This window comes from Harmonia axyridis, chromosome 1 (genome assembly GCF_914767665.1).
Source record: "Harmonia axyridis chromosome 1, icHarAxyr1.1, whole genome shotgun sequence".
In the NCBI taxonomy this organism is placed as follows: domain Eukaryota; kingdom Metazoa; phylum Arthropoda; class Insecta; order Coleoptera; family Coccinellidae; genus Harmonia; species Harmonia axyridis.
This window is the reverse complement of record NC_059501.1, coordinates 42,338,744-42,356,472: the sequence shown is the minus strand read 5'-3', so window position 1 is coordinate 42,356,472 and position 17,729 is coordinate 42,338,744. Positions and strand designations below refer to the sequence as shown.

The 17,729-nt window shown below is 34.7% G+C and overlaps 1 protein-coding gene across 1 annotated transcript in view; it reads right to left on the bottom strand.

Moving 5' to 3' along the window:
* Positions 1-17,729, bottom strand: part of LOC123676688 (pikachurin) — a 53,024-nt gene that overhangs the window by 14,729 nt on the left and 20,566 nt on the right. The window contains exons 3-6 of the mRNA XM_045612811.1: positions 13,736-14,086; positions 7,887-8,088; positions 6,750-7,084; positions 2,433-2,609 (exon numbers count right to left, since the gene is read on the bottom strand). Coding sequence (XP_045468767.1) covers positions 2,433-2,609; positions 6,750-7,084; positions 7,887-8,088; positions 13,736-14,086 — 1,065 coding nt within the window. The remainder of the gene's footprint in view (positions 1-2,432; positions 2,610-6,749; positions 7,085-7,886; positions 8,089-13,735; positions 14,087-17,729) is intronic.

Below are 17,729 nucleotides of genomic sequence, written 5' to 3'. Positions count from 1 at the left end.
CCCTGATAATCTCGATTTGTTTGAACTTCTTGATAATGCTTCTATGCATGCAACTTTTTCTCCATTTGACCGACCTTCTAACTCTTATGGTTTAAAAGTTACCAATACAATCCCATTAAAAAAGTGGCCACCCTGTATAAAATACATTGATATCGACAACTCTTACTATCTCATCTCATCTAAGATACGGGAAACAATATATTGAATTTTTTTCACGATAATATGGATATTTGAGTTATTATTTGAATAATATGTATATTAATATATTATGTACCCAAATTATCAATACTTGGCCATTCATTCAATTTATTGGCTTACAAGACAACAACACATTGGCAGTGCTGTCGCTAAGGGGTAGTCAGGGTAGGCTCAGGCGGTCACCTAGGGCACCAAAATTCAAGGGCGGTTTTCAACCTAAATGGGGGACGTACTGGGGATAATTATCCTCCCCCCCCCAAGATTTTCAAAATAGAAAATTTCAGAATTCTCGCAAAGACGAAGAATGAAAATTTTTCCATAAAATGAACCAATAACCATTTTACTTTCCTTCGAAATCTACACGTCAGTAAAAAATCGGGCCCCTTTACAGTTTGAGTTTATTATCGCTTTCAAGATGGGTATACTTTTATTGCACTATGACTTACGAGCTCGCCTTTGTCCGGGGTTTATTATTTTCCTCTTTCTATCCGCTTGTTATTGGCATGGCCCCTTATTTGCCATCTGTGATTTTTGCATTCGGTTTTTTGTATCATTCTCGTCACAAAATTTCAATATGTAGTTATCAAAGAACTGAACCGAGTAATTCGCATCGAAAAATTGTCTGAGCTGTGTTATACAATTTATTTTTTCTCATTCAAATTGCGATTTATTTGTGAAAACATCAGTTTTGAATTCACTATATCTACAGGGTGTTCCTAAAGGTACAAATGAAAATGACATATTTCTCGCATCATTTCAAAAAAAAAAAAGTCGCTTTGTTTTTGAGATACAGGTGTTAAAGTTAGGGTTTTTCTCTAATAGTACCTTCTCTTCACAATATTTTCAACTTGAATTGGCATAGATATTTCTATTTGAAGTTTTCATCATGTGATATTCTAATTTCGAATGCAAATCTACAGGATGATTTTTTTTGGAAGAGTGCCTACCTCTTTCCTCCAGAATTATTTTTTGTGAACCACTGGTAGTTTAGAAAAATTTAAAAAGAAACTCTGATTCAGTACTATACTTTTTGGTTTTTATAGTTTTGTCGTATCTGCAATCGATTTCGAGAAAAAAATTCAAACAGCTCTCTATAGTAATTCTCAGGAGAATTGAAATTATTATAGAAATCCAGATAGGTAGCTGTGATAAATAAATTAATTTTAAGTTTTGGTACTTATTTACCAACTCTGTAGCGAAGATTAATGAAGATTCGATAAACTGGTTAAGCATCACAAAAAGGTATGACTACAAGAAACACCTGTAATGTACCTGTATCTCGAAAACGAAGCGTTTACGCGCTCATGTTTATGGTACATTTCATTTTAAAAATTATCCAAAAAATCTCTCATTTTCCTTCCTAACTACAATTCAGGAACACCCAGTATAAGATAAGAACAAACGAATTGGTAATAAAAAAAAATTATTTTGCATATCTCTTTTTCTCACATTATAGATATGAGTAAACAATGCCGTCAAAAAATTTTTTTTCGATTACCCCCCCCTAGAAAAAAAGTTCTACGTCTTTGATTTATACGGATTTTCTTTAAAGGAGCCTCTGTTATTTAATTATGTCATATAAAATCGTATTTTTCAATTTAAAATCAAATTTATCACGACGACTTTTTGTCATCAAAAAATGTCCTGCATTGTTTCAAAGTACGACGCTCTATTTAGTGAAGAGACAACGTAGTTCTTAAAGGTGCAAAAAGTCTTATTTTATTAACTTTGCACCCCTACAATTTGGCGCCCGGCAAAATGCCGGTATGCCGCTCTTGGCGGCGGCCCTGCGTCCAGGTAGCTTTACCTCAGGTTAACGTATGTACATCAATAAAACACCCTGTATGTATTGTAGGTTAGAAAAACGAAACCCAGTGGAAAAAACGAAGCAAAACGCTATAGAAATAAAAATGGCAGGAGCTTCGATCCTAAATTCATGTCATGTTGTTATTGGTGCTTTTTCAGCATAGGCGCCGAAAATTGTTTTCTTCAGGCGCCAAAATTACTCGCACCGGCCCTGGCTGCAGTTGTAATAGAAACGTCAGGAAAAACTGACTGGATCAAATTTAATGCAACTGTTGAATAATCTGGCTTTGAAAGCTTCCAACATCTTCATTTCAAATATGAGAATTTCATAGGTTACTAATGAATAAAAACAATATAGATAAAATCTGTTCAAATATATGTAGTTATTTAGATATGTGAAAAAAAAAGTTATTTCAAATTAAACTCACCCTTGTATCGTAAATGACTAGATCCATTGAATGCAGGAACTTGTAAATCAACACGAATTTCGCATAAATCACCGGAAAATCCTAAGGGGCAAAGACAAACAGCGGAATCCGTTCCAGTTAAGCATTTGCCTCCATGTTGGCAAGGTACTCGGCTACATCGATCAGCTCTACATTCCTCTGACAGAAAAAGTTATGAAATAGCTTTCAGTTAGTAACATGAAACAGATTTGAATATACATAGGAATAAAATTTTCATTGTTATTTTCAAAATGATTTTTCTGTCATTCATCACCTTGGATGATCGTCAAGCCATCGCTCAAGCGACAGAACTTCGTGTTATAAACAACAGGAAACTGTGGGAACAGGTTTAGTATCCAAGAGAAGGACTTGGTCTAAAACTGTTTCTTCGTTATCCCTCAGAATGATTTGTATACAGGGTGTTTCCTAAACATGCGGCAAAAATTCAGGGGGTTGTTTCTTGGACTATTTTAAGCATGTTTTGTCCTTGGATGATTTTTGAAAAACCTCTTTGTTTCGAAGATACAGGGCGAACAACATTTTTCATATTTTTAAAATTAATAATAGTTTAAATAAAAATTAACATACGGAGATCGCTGGATTGGAAGAGGTGGACCTCATTTATGGCCTGCTCGTTCCCCGGACTTAAACCCCTTAGATTATTTCCTATGGGGCCATCTAAAATCATTAGTTTATACCACTCCAGTAGAAAATGTGGAAGACTTGCGAAATCGGATCATTGCTGGGTGTAACTTAATAAGAAATGATCCTGGTGTTTTTGAAAGGGTTCGGCAGTCAATGAGGAGAAGATTGGATGCTTGTATGCTGGCTAGAGGTGGTCATTTTCAACAGTTTTTGTAGGTTGAGTTGAATTTTCATATAATTTTTCATAATAAAATGTTATTATCTGAAATTTTGTTTCCCCTATATCTTCGAAACAAATAGGTTTTTCAAAAATTATCAAAGGACAAAATATTCTTAGAATAGTCCAAGGAACAACCCCCTGAATTTTTGCCGCATGTTTAAGAAACACCCTGTATATAAGGGGTGATTCCCTCGATGATTAATGGTCGAAATTTATGGTAAGGAAATTCCTGGCCTTAAAATGGCTGTTCTCTTCTATTCTTTTGAATGATCTCTATGAATTAGGGGAAATTTCAGAATTGATAATAATAATAATGATAATAAACCGACTTTATTCAACAAATGTACATACATTTGCCCCGAAAAGGCGAAGATTAGCTGAAGCTACTCTTAAACTCTTAACCTTTCTGCACTATGACTGAAATAACTCGCTAAGTTTGCGATATGCCCGTTCGTTGGAGAGGGATGTTTCTATTTTACAAAATACGTCCCAAACCGAAACATAATCCAAATAACAAAACGAAACAAAGAATTGGTCAAGTCCTTAACTTTATACCTTGCTTCCCTCGAAAATTGTACCAGTGATTTCTTACTGCACTTCGGGCACTGCCCGAAACGTTGCCTATCAAATCACAGTTCTAACGTAAACAATATAGTTATTTATAATACAAGTTCAGAAGGCATTGATATTCTTCCACGAGTTCAAAATTCATTCATTCAAACCAAGGAAGCCTTCGAAACCTAGAGGGGGTAAACGAGGTGCTAAAGCGAACTCATCAAAAGCAGAAAAGAATATTTCAAAGAAGTACAAGTAATATTGAGCCAGGGATTGCTGATGGTTAAACTTTTTGGAGCAACTGTCTACTCTGACTTGTGACAAGGGATATAACTCTTCTGGTTTTTATTTTGAATACTATTTGTGCGGATTTCAAATACGCTACTTGAAATTTTTTAATGAGAGTTTGAAAATCAAGTTCAGAATTTAATTTTCTTTTTCATGTCCGAGTAATGGAAATATTTAGGTGATACGAAGTGGCGAGTTTTTGAAGGAACGAGTGGTAGAATGAGCCTTCTGTACGAGTATTATACATTATTTTCTCTAATTCATTTCATTTTTATCGAAATTTATGAAATATTTCCATAAATATCATTTAGTGATTTTTGCATTGAAAAAGGTTGGTTGGCAGAACTGATTTCTTTAAGGCAAATTTATGAATTGACAGATAAAGCCGTGGCGGAAAGTTCGGAGTACCAACATATAATAATGAAATATAACTATGAAAACTGTGCGTTTCTGATATATTCTCGCACGATTTTGTTCTACAAGATGTGGAAGAATGAACGGAATAACCACAGAATTAGAGAAAATATATTCAGTAACAACCCTGAAATCAAATTTCTTCTCACAATAAAAAGTGATTTCTTGATTACCCCACATGCTGGGGGTAATCTAGGACACCAATGGTTTTGTTATTTCTTACTCACGAATGCAAGAGCATGATCAGTTCAAGTTGTCATTTATTAAAAAATTATTTTATCAACTTGTGCATGATGACATGCGTTAACAAAAATGTTTTATGGGCATAGTAACGTAGCCAGGGGGTCCGGACCCTCCCCGAATATTTTTCAGAAATACAGGATTCTGATTTCCCCGAAAATACTCTCAACTTTTCCAAATTGAATATTCTATTTCATTGCATATTCAGAGGTATCTCTCAAATCATATGATCATTTGGTGTACATTCTCTAAGTTATCTTGAGTAGTCCTCGAGTTGTTTGCTATTTCTCGGAAAAAATAAACGATGAAGGTCTATAAGAAATTGTATATTTCACGAGCTTAATATTTAAAATCAGATCTATGGAGTATATACCGAGTAATTTTTCATGTTGAATAAATCAAAAATCTCAAAAAAGAAACATCTCATGGATAAATATTTTGAATAAAAGTTTGATGGTTTGGAGGGCGAAATCCTCTTATGCTAGGACCTCTTTCAGATTACTTCCCCCTTGTGGGAGTGCGGGTGTTTCAAATAGGAATCCCTGTATGTTATTGCAGATTCATATTTAACGGCAAAAAAATACAAAAGATTTGTGAAAGGGTTACCAGTACCTCGAACCCCTATGTCAAATGTGGTTCAGCGGACAATGAGTCACAATTGTACTTTTTCAAAAACCATTTACGAAAAATTCATTTGATTGACCGGTAGCGAAATTCAAAACAAACTTTTCAATTGATACTGCCTGCTACTTCCCGATCAAAAAGCCCTTTTGTTTCGACTGCTCTGCTCCAAACATAACCCTTCCTACAATCTTCGTTGAAGTTTCAATCTCCTGCACTTTGATGAATACTCTGCTAAATATTCCTTTAATTCCTTGGATCAATGTCTCTTGAAATGATTAATGATTTATAAAAAGGAAATTTTATGATTAACCAATTAAAATTTAAAAATGTAAAATCTCTGCTTCTAAAATCAATGCCTTTCTCCAATTTATATCTTGAAGTCTATCCCCTTTTGTTTCCGTTGGCTTCTTTTTTTATAATTCTTAAATGCCGATCTTAGGTAGGTATGTAATTTTTTACGATTCTATCTCGGATTATATCCAAACTATAAAATTTATGCTTTTTAAACCCTAAAATTAAATATCTTCTTTTTTTTTTGGGTGGTTCATTGACCAAAATATTGAAAATTTGTACCTATATTATTATACAGGCTCAATATTAAATTATTTTTGACTCTATACGATGGTCCGAAAGTGGTGAAACATAATACCACCCTGTTTTTAAATGGAATGCCCAATTTTTTTATCTTACTCATCATTTCTATGAAATTCTTATTTCGAAATACTCCACTTGTCATCATTTATTTGTGATACTTTTTGACGTAGGCCACTTTTTTCGAGAAATTTCATGAATATAATGGTTTAAAATAGAGATTAAATTTTGAGATCCGTTCGAGATAATTGTATAATTTTTTTTATTGAATTCCCAAAAAATTGTCAAGTCTCCTGCAAATGTACGGAATCACTTTACAGGTGGTGTGAAAGAAGCTGTTATTTTCAAAAAGACCTTTAAGAAAAGAATAGTTTTCTAAATCATTCGCATTTCAAGTATTGTACGGGGACTGGCAGTATACTTTCCAAGCATACAGTTTCAAAGGGATAAGATTACTCAACTCTGCATAATACCTACTAATGATATCCATGCACTTCTATATCATCCAAGCTTTCGGTAATAATTTGTTACCTTTTTCAAGGATCTGTAATATATACCTATTTAAAATAAGTTCGAAAGTGCGCGGTTACACAATGTTATGCCCAAATTGTTGTTAATAACCAATTTTTGTTAGTGAAAACAAATAATGTATGGAACTTGTTCTAATCATGGCCTACTACCAATTAAAAACAGCTGAAACAATTCAATAATTTATCAATTACCTATTCCTGAACCCTTAATTGCTTCTCCTTTTGGCTCGAGTCCAAAATTATAAACATGATCGTTTATTTCCAAGTGACGAATACAACCCTTGAAACCACTTTCAACCGGTAATTTGTCTGCCAAATTTGTTGTATTTCCTGGCCCACCAATGAATACTGGTTCTCTAAAGGTGATTCTTGAAAAAAGTCCTTTTGATCGACCCTGAGCATGATGTTTACCATTGAGTTGCAGCCAAGCATCCCATCTATGTCTGAATAGTGTTATATGATTCCATTGATTCAATAGTACCGTCTCTTCCGATTGTACAATTCCCATTCCAGAGCCACAATCAAACCTAAAAGTAAAATCGAAGTAGAATGGAAATATAACAGTCCTACTTATTGGACTTATATTTTTACGGAAAAAGGATAGATAATCCACGAACAACGAATTGTGATTTCGACAAGTGACCTAAATAATTGAATTGGAACCACTCTGGTTATTCTAATTCACTCCATCTAAAAGTCTAAAATAAAATATTTGAAAAATCCTTCACCATCACTATTTGATATACATTAACAATTTAATATGAAAATACAATTTTAAATTGACAAAATATTGAAATCCAATAAAAATAAATATAAATTATGCAAGACTGTACAAACTGAGTAAACGGTTAATAAATTAAGTAACAAAAGTAACAGACAAACCTTTCACAATTGCAGTATTTTCAATACAATTTTTCCCCCTAAAAGTCTTATTGTTCAAAAAATTTACTGAAATCAGAATCTTTTATATTTATTTGCATTTTAGGAACCAAATTAAAAAAAAAACTGCTTATCTGGTACGGATTTACAGACATCGGATTTACAGACAATAGGTAGTCCTAGATATTTGCTGTTACTGTTCTGTGAAATAAGTATGCAAATCAACATTTAGGGTAAAAATATAGTGGAGTGGTGAATGTTGAGCTTGTTTTTCCTTCAAATACCGGTAGGATATTTGAATCAATCTCTTACCTCTTATTCACTACGCGGATACATTCAATCTTTTTGATACAAAGTAATGATTTATTGATTAGAGACAACAAAAACCGAAACATAAAATGAGTCTAGAGTTCATAGCATTATTCGCAATTGAAGTTTCTGTTGACCTACCTGAATTGAACACGTCCTTGATATAATAATAAAGCCATAAAGTCTCCAACCATATCATCTCTTTCACCAGTCAAAAGAATTATGCCATCATAGGATTCAGGCCGCAATTCAACTACCAATTGTACGTGCTTATAAGCGCCGCTAAGAGCTGGAAATGCCAACCAGCTTGAACCCTGGAAACGTGGAGATCGGACATCCAAGTCTAGAAAAAAAACGACTGTTTTCAACTGAACCTATTCAGTAATGAAAAGAAAAAGCACTAAACGGTTGTTTTATTTCTATCAAGTCCCAATAATTTGTATCTCAATATTTAAAAATTTACTCAGTAATAATAATAACTATATAAGTGTCAGAAGCATTTCATTTTTATTGTGCTTTTTTATTATGTTTCGATTTCAGAGCGAGTTTAGTGTTGTAGACATAAATATTGAAGGAATTTCTAAGGACAAATGCGATTTTTTGTCTAAATTGGCCATAGACAATGATGCGGAGGTGATCCTTCTACAAGAAACCCACACGGCAACAGCAAAACAACTCCGTGAAAGAGGATTTATAACAGGTTATGTATTGATAGATTACCTTTTGAGTCCTGTTTATGGTCTAGCTTGTTATGTTAAAAAATCATTAATTACTAATGTTGAATTGGTTCGGAAAGGTGAAGTTGACGGTGTGTTTTTTATAGCCTTCAAATTTTGTAATATTTTTGTCATCAATATTTACAAACCCCCTAATACTCTTTGGCCTAGAAATTTCGATGTCATTTTCCCTCATCCTTCAATTTATTGTGGTGATTTCAATTGTCACCATTTGATGTGGGGCTATGCAGTTAATGACATGAATGGTATAGCATTAACTGAATGGATTGAAGATAATAATTTCAATCTGATTTTTGACGCAAAAGATAAACCAACTTTCCATTCTTCTAGATGGAATAGAGGATATAATCCAGATTTGTGTATAGTTTCTGCAGATACTGATTCTAAACCTCTTCCTGTTAGACGTAAGGTTCTCAATGATTTCCCACATAGCCAACACAGACCAATTTTAATTCGTATAGGAAACATTATTCACATTAATGTTTCTTTACCTAAGGCTAGATGGAATTTCAAGGAAGCTCGTTGGGATTGTTTCAAAAATAAAATAGATAGTGATATTAGATGGTTTCGTCCATGTTCTCAGAATTATTTTAGGTTTGTGGGTGTAGTGAAAGCTGCTGCGAAAAAATTCGTCCCAAGGGGATATCGTCAGAATTATATTCCTGGTTGGTCTCCTGAGACGCAAATGTTGTATGAGGACTATAAAAAATCACCGACTTCCCAAAAAGCGGAAGATTTATTGAAATCTTTGAATACAGGTCGTAAGGAAAAATGGAATTCTGTTTTATCTAACATGAACTTCACTCATTCTAGTAGAAGTTCCTGGGATGTTCTACGGAAATTAGGTGAAGCTGCTCCTATTGTTGAATCAACTTCTAAAATTAATCCAGAATTAATTGCTCGTCGGCTTGTGGGCGTTTCTAATTCCGTAAAAATTTCCAGATCTGAGGTAAAAGAGATGAGGAAAAATTTACATAGGTTGAGATCATCGTCATCTGTTGTAGATGTTATTTCTCGTCCATTCAGTTTGGAAGAGTTGACATCTGCAATTAAATGTACAAAAACTAGAAAAGCTGCCGGTTTCGATGGAATCTATCCTGAATTCATGAAACATTTGGGGACGAAGGCCTTATCTTGGCTTTTGTCCTTCTATAATGATATATTGAGTTCAGGTATCTTTCCAAATGAATTTCGTAAAGCAAAAGTAATTGCTATGATATTTTGAAGTCAGGTAAAAATTCTTCCGATCCAAGTAATTATCGCCCGATAAGTCTTCTGAGTGTTCCTTTTAAAATCTTGGAAAGGTTGATTCTATTCAGGATTGAACCTTATGTTGAGGATGCTCTGCAAAATTGTCAAGGAGGTTTTAGGAAAAATAGAAATTGCTCCGATCAAGTACTTAGTTTAACTACCTTCATTGAATCAGGTTTCAATGATAAGTTGAAAACAGGAGCTGTCTTCTTAGATTTGTCCGCAGCTTACGACACTGTGTGGAAGGATGGTCTAATTAAAAAACTACATGATCATTTGAACTATGGAAAAATGATTCGTTTAATCGAAAACATGTTGTCTGATAGGAGACTTCGTGTTTTTGTTGATGATAAAAGTAGTAGTTTTAAAACTTTGAATAATGGTCTTCCGCAGGGATCGGTTTTGTCTCCCATACTTTTTAATTTATATTTGTGTGATATCCCAGTTACTTCATCTGAAAAATTCATTTATGCCGATGATATTGCTCTTTTGTTTCGTCATTCTGATTTTGGAATTATTGAAAATACTTTCAATGAAGATCTTAAAATTATGGAAAATTATTTTCTTGAGTGGCGCTTATGCCCTAATCCAAATAAAACAGAAGTCTCCTGTTTCCATTTGAATAATCAACAAAAACACAGAAAATTGAGAGTAACTTTCAATAATTCCGTCTTGAATCATAATTTTGCCCCCAAATATCTTGGAGTTAAACTTGATTCTTCTTTGAATTTCAAGGTTCACTTAGAAAATTTGCGTTTGAAATTAAAGTCGAGGAATAATATCCTCCAAAAATTAGCAGGATCTTCATGGGGTGCTGATGCCAACACTCTTCGTACAGCAGCTTTGGCCTTGGTTTTTTCTGCTGCTGAATACTGTTGTTCTATTTGGTTTAATAGTGCTCATGTTCATAAAATTGATGCACAGCTTAATGTTTCTATGAGAATTATTAGTGGGACTATTAGATCTACTCCTTTAGTTTGGTTACCGGTGCTATCACATATAGTTCCACCTCATATTCGTAGACAGGTTGCAGTCAAGAAATCTTGGGATAAATTTCATTTCTATCCGAACTCATTTCCTATTTTATCCTATTTCCCAGATTCTAGAACTGCTAGATTGAAATCACGCAAACCTTTATGGACTAACACCTTCCTTGAATTCAATGAAAGCGACAAGGAAATTTGGCGTTCGGGATGGACTTCTTCTAACGTTTTCAACAAAAGTCTTATTGTTGATCCCTCAGAAAAAGTTCTAGGTTTCAATCTTCCTAGGAAAATTTGGTGTATTTTGAATAGACTTAGAACTGGTCATGGTCGTTGTAATAGTACCCTCTTCAAATGGCGTTCTATTGATAGCCCACTATGTGAGTGTGGTGTAGAAGAGACCATTGACCACTTGGTGAATGATTGTCCGATTCATAAATTTCATGATGGTTTCCAAGCTATCCATTCAGTTTCAGATTCTTTTTTAGAATGGGTAGTTAACTTCAAATCGATATAATGAAAACTAATATTTAGTACTCCTTTCTGCTTCTTTTCTTTTTGTTTTAGGATCCAATTGGAAATTATAGAGTCGTCAACCGAAAAGAGAGGATAAAGGAAATTTTGTTTTGGTTGAAGAGGAAGTCCTTCAATATAAATTATGTCAGCTTATTCTGTAAACGTTTACACAAACCAGTCACTACACCGATACGGGGAGACAGAGTTTTTGCTGAGGTTTTTATCTGTTCTCTTGTATCATACGTTGAAATGTATGATGCCCCGTTACATTTCCTCTGCTAATACTGAGATCCATCGACACATATGCTTGATTGTTTGAAATTAATATTTTGTATTGCTCTTTCTCAAAAGAATATATATATATATATATATATATAACTTACTTAGTTATAATTTCATTCATTGCTCTCTAGAATTTTTGTTCACAATATTTGAGGGATTCTGCCTAAACAAAGCTTGTGCGCAGACTTCCCTCGAAGAAAAGACCGTCAAATAATTTCGGTTCCTCGAGAATGAGCTTTTTCATTTTCAACTTATTGTTCTGAATCAATTTCTTGAAGCTACAGGGTCAGGAGTTGTACACTTTCGTTAGAAAAAATGGTACAAATCGTTGATTCATACTGAAGCTAGAAAGCGGTATCCTCAAATTGAGATTGTTAAAGGGTCTGGTTTTGTATAGTCTTGTTGAATAGTCTTGGTTTCTTCAAAAAAAATTTTCTAATAGTTTTTTGCACTTCCGGTAAACAATGGAATAGTTATTTATAATACAAGTGCAGAAGGCATTGGTATTCTTCCACGAGTTCAAAATTCAAAAATGAGCCACGAAGTGGCGAGTTTTGGAATGAACGAGTGGTAGAATGAGCCTTCTGTACGAGTATTATACATTATTTTCTCTAATTCATTGCATTTTCATTGAAATTAATGAAATATTTCCATAAATATAATTTAGTGATTTTTGCATTGAAAAATGTTGGTTGGCAGAACTGATTTCTTCAAGGCAAATTGATGAATTGACAGATAAAGCCGTGGCGGAAAGTTCGGAGTACCAACATAGAATAATAAAATATAACCATGAAAACTGTGCGTTTCTGATATATTCTCGCACGATTTTGTTCTACAAGATGTGGAAGAATGAACGGAATAACCACAGAATTGGAGAAAATGTTATTATAGGACCTCCCCATACGATAATGCAGTAAGTCAACCGTTTCTACAAGAGAATTTTAGAGGAGATATAGGATATTTTGATCTAATTTGTCCCTGAGGATATAAATTTATGATATAATTTCCTCACCTTTCCGCATAGCGAATTGATATGATGGTTCCATTTTGAATGCCGATCAACAATAACTTCTAAATATTTTATTCTGTCGGGTTTTTTCGAAAAAGTCACGAAAAATGTTTTAGATGCGTTCAATCTTACGAGACATCCACTCAACCACCTTATCATATACTTTTTCCCTTACAATCACTGCTATACACGTACTTGTTCCACGAATTATACCTAAATATAAAATATGTCTCATCAGCGAGAGATGGTACACGTCCCTTTTTCATCGCTAGATGAATTTCGTTATATCAATATCAAAGAAAGAATCGATCCCAGAACCGTACCTTGTAGCACACCGATCTTCGACGTCAGGTTAAAGCTGTATGATTCATTAACGATTGTCTTCTGTTTTCTATTTGATAAACAGCTTTCTATCAACATTATATCTTTCTATTTTGTGCCAAGGCGGTCAGATTTTCATAATAGCTTCTCATGAGATACCGTATCAAATGCTTCTTCAAGACCTAAAAACACATCCAATATTTTATTATTATTTTGCCAATTATTGTGAATTTGACTATTTAGTTCGAAAACTGCGTCATTGGTACTTTAATCCTGTCTAGACCCGAACTGATCATTTCAATTAAATGAGATGACCTATTCAGAAAGTCCCAAAACTTGGACAAGAAAAGTATGTACGTGTTCTAAGCGTCATCCTTACTCAACACCTCACCCCATCCCACCGACTCCAAGAAACCGTTCAGTTTGTTGAAATTTGTTATTTTGCTATAACTATTTGTTTCATGTTTTGTACTATTTATATTTGTCCACCGAATATTCTTTTAAATTCCAATCATATATTGGTCAGTCAATGAATAACGGAACACAAAAGGATTTATTAACCCATAGAGCTTGGTTATATTCATTGATCTGACAAAAAGTGATCAATGAAAGTAGATATTATTCAAGGCAACCGCGCGTTTGTATTAAAACATCCCTAAATTTTTCTCAAATTTTTCAGTGTTGATTTCTAATTTCTTCGGTCCATAATTTATCAGAATATATATTCTGATAAAATTTTATTGTAAACTCAATGAAGATGAATTCTTTGATTTTTAGCTGGTTAAATTCTCGATGGAATTTTTGTGCTAGACCAGAAATGTACAAAATATCAACTTCTTTCCAAACATTTTTGTATTCGAAAAAATCGAAAGTTTCTATTGGATTACAAACCTTTATGGCAGTTGGTTCCTACTTTTCCCAGAGGACACAAACACGATTGTCTCCCTTGTGCATTCCTCACACATATTCCGCCAATTCCACAATTCAATATGCACGGCCCAGTCGTTGAAATGGAAGCTGTAGTTCTTTTTTCATCTACTGAAGACACTTCGGTGAGTTTTTGTTCTAAACTAGGCCCTTGGCTAGTGATTTCTGATATTTGTAAATTGGGTATATCGTTACTATATGTGTTGTTTTCGTTTACTTCGGATATGTCAAGGACGGCATCCTTCTGATAGATGACATCAGAATAGTTGAACTTTGTTTGTGGAGATGTTGATGAAACAAAGGTCGAATTGATTTCTGTAAAAAAAAGTTTTTCATTTAGTTTATTAATTTTTTATCTTTGATTTTATTTCGAACGAAAAAACATCAATTTCTACAATAAATGATTTTTTTTGGTATTCAAGAATGGACAGACTCATTACAACATTCATTTTATTTGCTCAGTCTGAGAACATGTTTTTATAGTAGAATAATAAATCTGATAATGAGAATCTAATAAAAAATTATATAAAATGTAGCACAGATGTAAAATAGGTACTAACAAAACAAATCTTATTGATTATTTTTTCCAAAAGTCAAAATCTGACATTTTGGTGGTTTCGACTAATAGCAATGGATTATTCTAGCCAATCATTCGAGATTATACTAATTATATAACTCTTAATTTGATGAACCAATGAAATCCGTGAATTTCACGTAGTTACTGCGTACTGATAGGTGAATATACCCTTGACGACGTGGTATAATCGTTTTGGTGTTTCGCTTCCTGCCATCTCATTTCCATAGTAACGTTCTGAGATGTTTGCCAAAATAAAATTAAAACTCAAGCTAAGTGAAATGTTATTGAATTCTGCAAAATGCAGCGCTTTGGTTATAGTAATTGGAATAGGGACGTTGCCTTTATTTTGAAATTGATTTTCATTTGTTGATAAGCCCTATATAAACACGAAAAAATATTCTCATGGAAAAATATAGAAAGTACCAATAAAAAATACGTAAATTAAAAAAGTTTTCAAAATTCCCGCTGAAACGCTCCATTCTGAAACGGTATTATTGGGATGTCACTGCATAATAGAGTCATCACCACAGACATACTAACTAGTTTATCTATGGCCACCACGTGCTAACGGTCTGTCGAACTGAACTGATATCAGCTGATATTGACAGTCAAGTCGGTTTGATTATATCATCTGACGTTCTAAACCATAGATAAACTATGTAGTTCTAGATGAGATTAGTTCGTCTATGTTCTAAACGTTTCAGTGCTATGACGTCAAATTGACCTGATTGGCGTTCGCATTCACGTGCTAGTCGATAAGAATTAACACAATTTTAATCAATTTCATGATATGATAATACGATAATGAAAATGCTATTTTAGTATTTTAAAAATGGCTTTTAATGTGAAAAACCTAAATTAATTTGATTTTATTATATGACGCAACATCCATATGGAAAATATCATTTGTTATATAATCGAAACGAATACAAACTCGAACATAGTCAATATATTTCGATTATACGAACCTCTTCACTCGACATAGTTCGCGAAACACCACTCTCTCGTCTACACGTCTCGTGACTTAGTGTATAATCGAATATTGTCTATGCTCTCGTGATATTATAACTGATTATATAACTCATGTTTTGATAAACCAATGGAATCCGTTAATTTCTCATAGTTACGGTGTATTGACAAGTGAATATACCCTTGACGACGTGGTAATATCGTTTTGGTGTTTTGCCTCTTGCCATATTATGATCATTTCCTTAGTAACATTCTTGGACGTTCGCCAAAAAATAAATAAAAGTCAAGCTCAGTGAAATGTCATTGAAATTTTCGAAATTGACCGCTTTGGTTATAGTTATAGAAATTGAAAAAATTATTCGTTATATTATCGTTACCAATACCAATTCGAGTATAGAGAACATATTTCGGGAAACACCACTCGAGTTGCGCTCTCGTGATGTTTCGCGAACTACGACTGGTGACTCGGTGTATAATCAAATATTGTCTATGATCTTGTGAGTACCGTAACATCATAAGGCAACTGGCCAGACGCAATAAAGTCTACTATGGGTACCAGGGCACTGTGGAGTGTAGTGTTGAAGGAAACGAAAAAGTCGATGAACTTGCAAAAAGTGCCGCAAGATCAACACCTGCTGGACCTGAGCCTTTCTGTGGGCTAGGAAAAGACCAACTCTTTCGAAGCGTCGAAGGAGACAGATGTGCGAGCATTGCTCGGTTATCTGAGTTGAAATTGGCGGTGTTTCACACGACGTTATAATTAGTGATTCTTGTTCGAGTTGTGCATAAGACCTTAGTGATCAATCTGTGTTAGTTTGGTGAATATCCATGGAGTTTTCAAAATGTTATTAACATAGGTAAACTGCGAACGAAAATCCCAAATTTCACATTGAGATTTCCGTATAAAACCTCGCTCATGAATAATATTGTTTCACCGACAAAAACTGCCTAATTCGACCCGAGGTATTGTTATTCATCGTCTTCGCCTCTTTTCTTCGACTTGAAAACACCATTTCAGTGAAAATTTAAAAATTATAATATCTACGTAAATTAAATTGGAACGTAGTTTCTAGAGGGTAATTTCGTCAAGAGTATTCCCTTGACCCCCATGACGAGTTACTATCCATTACAGCTCTTTTGGCGCCGTTTGTCAGGGAACCTAAAGATTTCACTTATCAGGAGAGCAGGAACACGCAGCGGTTTAAGTGATTTGCAAGTTGATTTGGCGCGGATTTCCCTTGAAATTCACAAGTACAGGTCGGTACTCGCAATTAAAAATATTTCCTCTCGTTGGGACTTAAAAAAAATTCACCTTTTTACAAGTTGCCGGTATATAACATCATTGAAATATTTCAAGTCCCATGAAATCAAGAGCTGAGACCATCAACCTGTACCGCCCTGTCACTGAAGAACAACTTGTGGAAACCCGAAGTCAACCACGCAGGGAGCAGGGGGTCCGGAAAGTATCACTTTGCGACAGATGTTCAAGATCTCTAGGTGCAAACTTATGCTTCTTTACAACGCTATTCTATAGTCTGTCCCGGCTTGCCTCAACTCCAGCAGAGCTACCCTTATTCCGATCTTTCAAACACTAAGGACTGGAGGTCCATCACAATATCGAGCCTCCTATTGAGGGTATTTAGCAAAATCGTCAACAAGAGATTCATTGGGTTACCAATATATACGAACCAGAGGGGCTTCGTTAGTGTGGATGGAGTCTTCACCAACAACATGCCCCTCCACACTATTGTAAAAGCTAAGAGAACAGCTAGACGGGGCTACTCCATAGTTGCTTTCGATATCTCCAAAGCGTTCGATACGCTGTCACATGCAACTGTGGAGAGAGCTCTAGCACGCAAGGGCATCGACAAAAATACTCGCAAGTACATCATGGCCAATTACAGAGAATTCTCAACTTAACCCTTCCTAACAAGAGAGGTACAAGGCAAGGCGACCCGATGTCCCCCTCCATCTTTAACTTCGTCTTAAACGAGGCAATAGAAGAGCTGGAGTATCAAAATGGCATCTCAGAGAATCAGCTGCATGGCATATGCGGACAACCAGTTGGTGATGGCAGATGATGCGAAGCTGGTGAGAAAACTGCTGAACATCTGTCAGGATTTCTTTGATCTGCACCACCTGAACCTTAACGTGGACAAATGCTTTGCCATATCTATGCGGAGAGCACCTGGACGGAGGCTGTTCGTATATTCGACCAGCCAATTTCACATCCACGGCGAACCAGTCCAACAAATAGGTGTGAAGGAAATGATGGAATACTTGGGTAATAAGTTCTCCATGTTCCATGGAAATATCTGAGTGCCCAATCTCCAATTTAAGAGCACAGGTGGATAGAGTCTATAGAGCCCCACTAAACCTGATCAAAATCTACACATATTCAAATTTCATCTG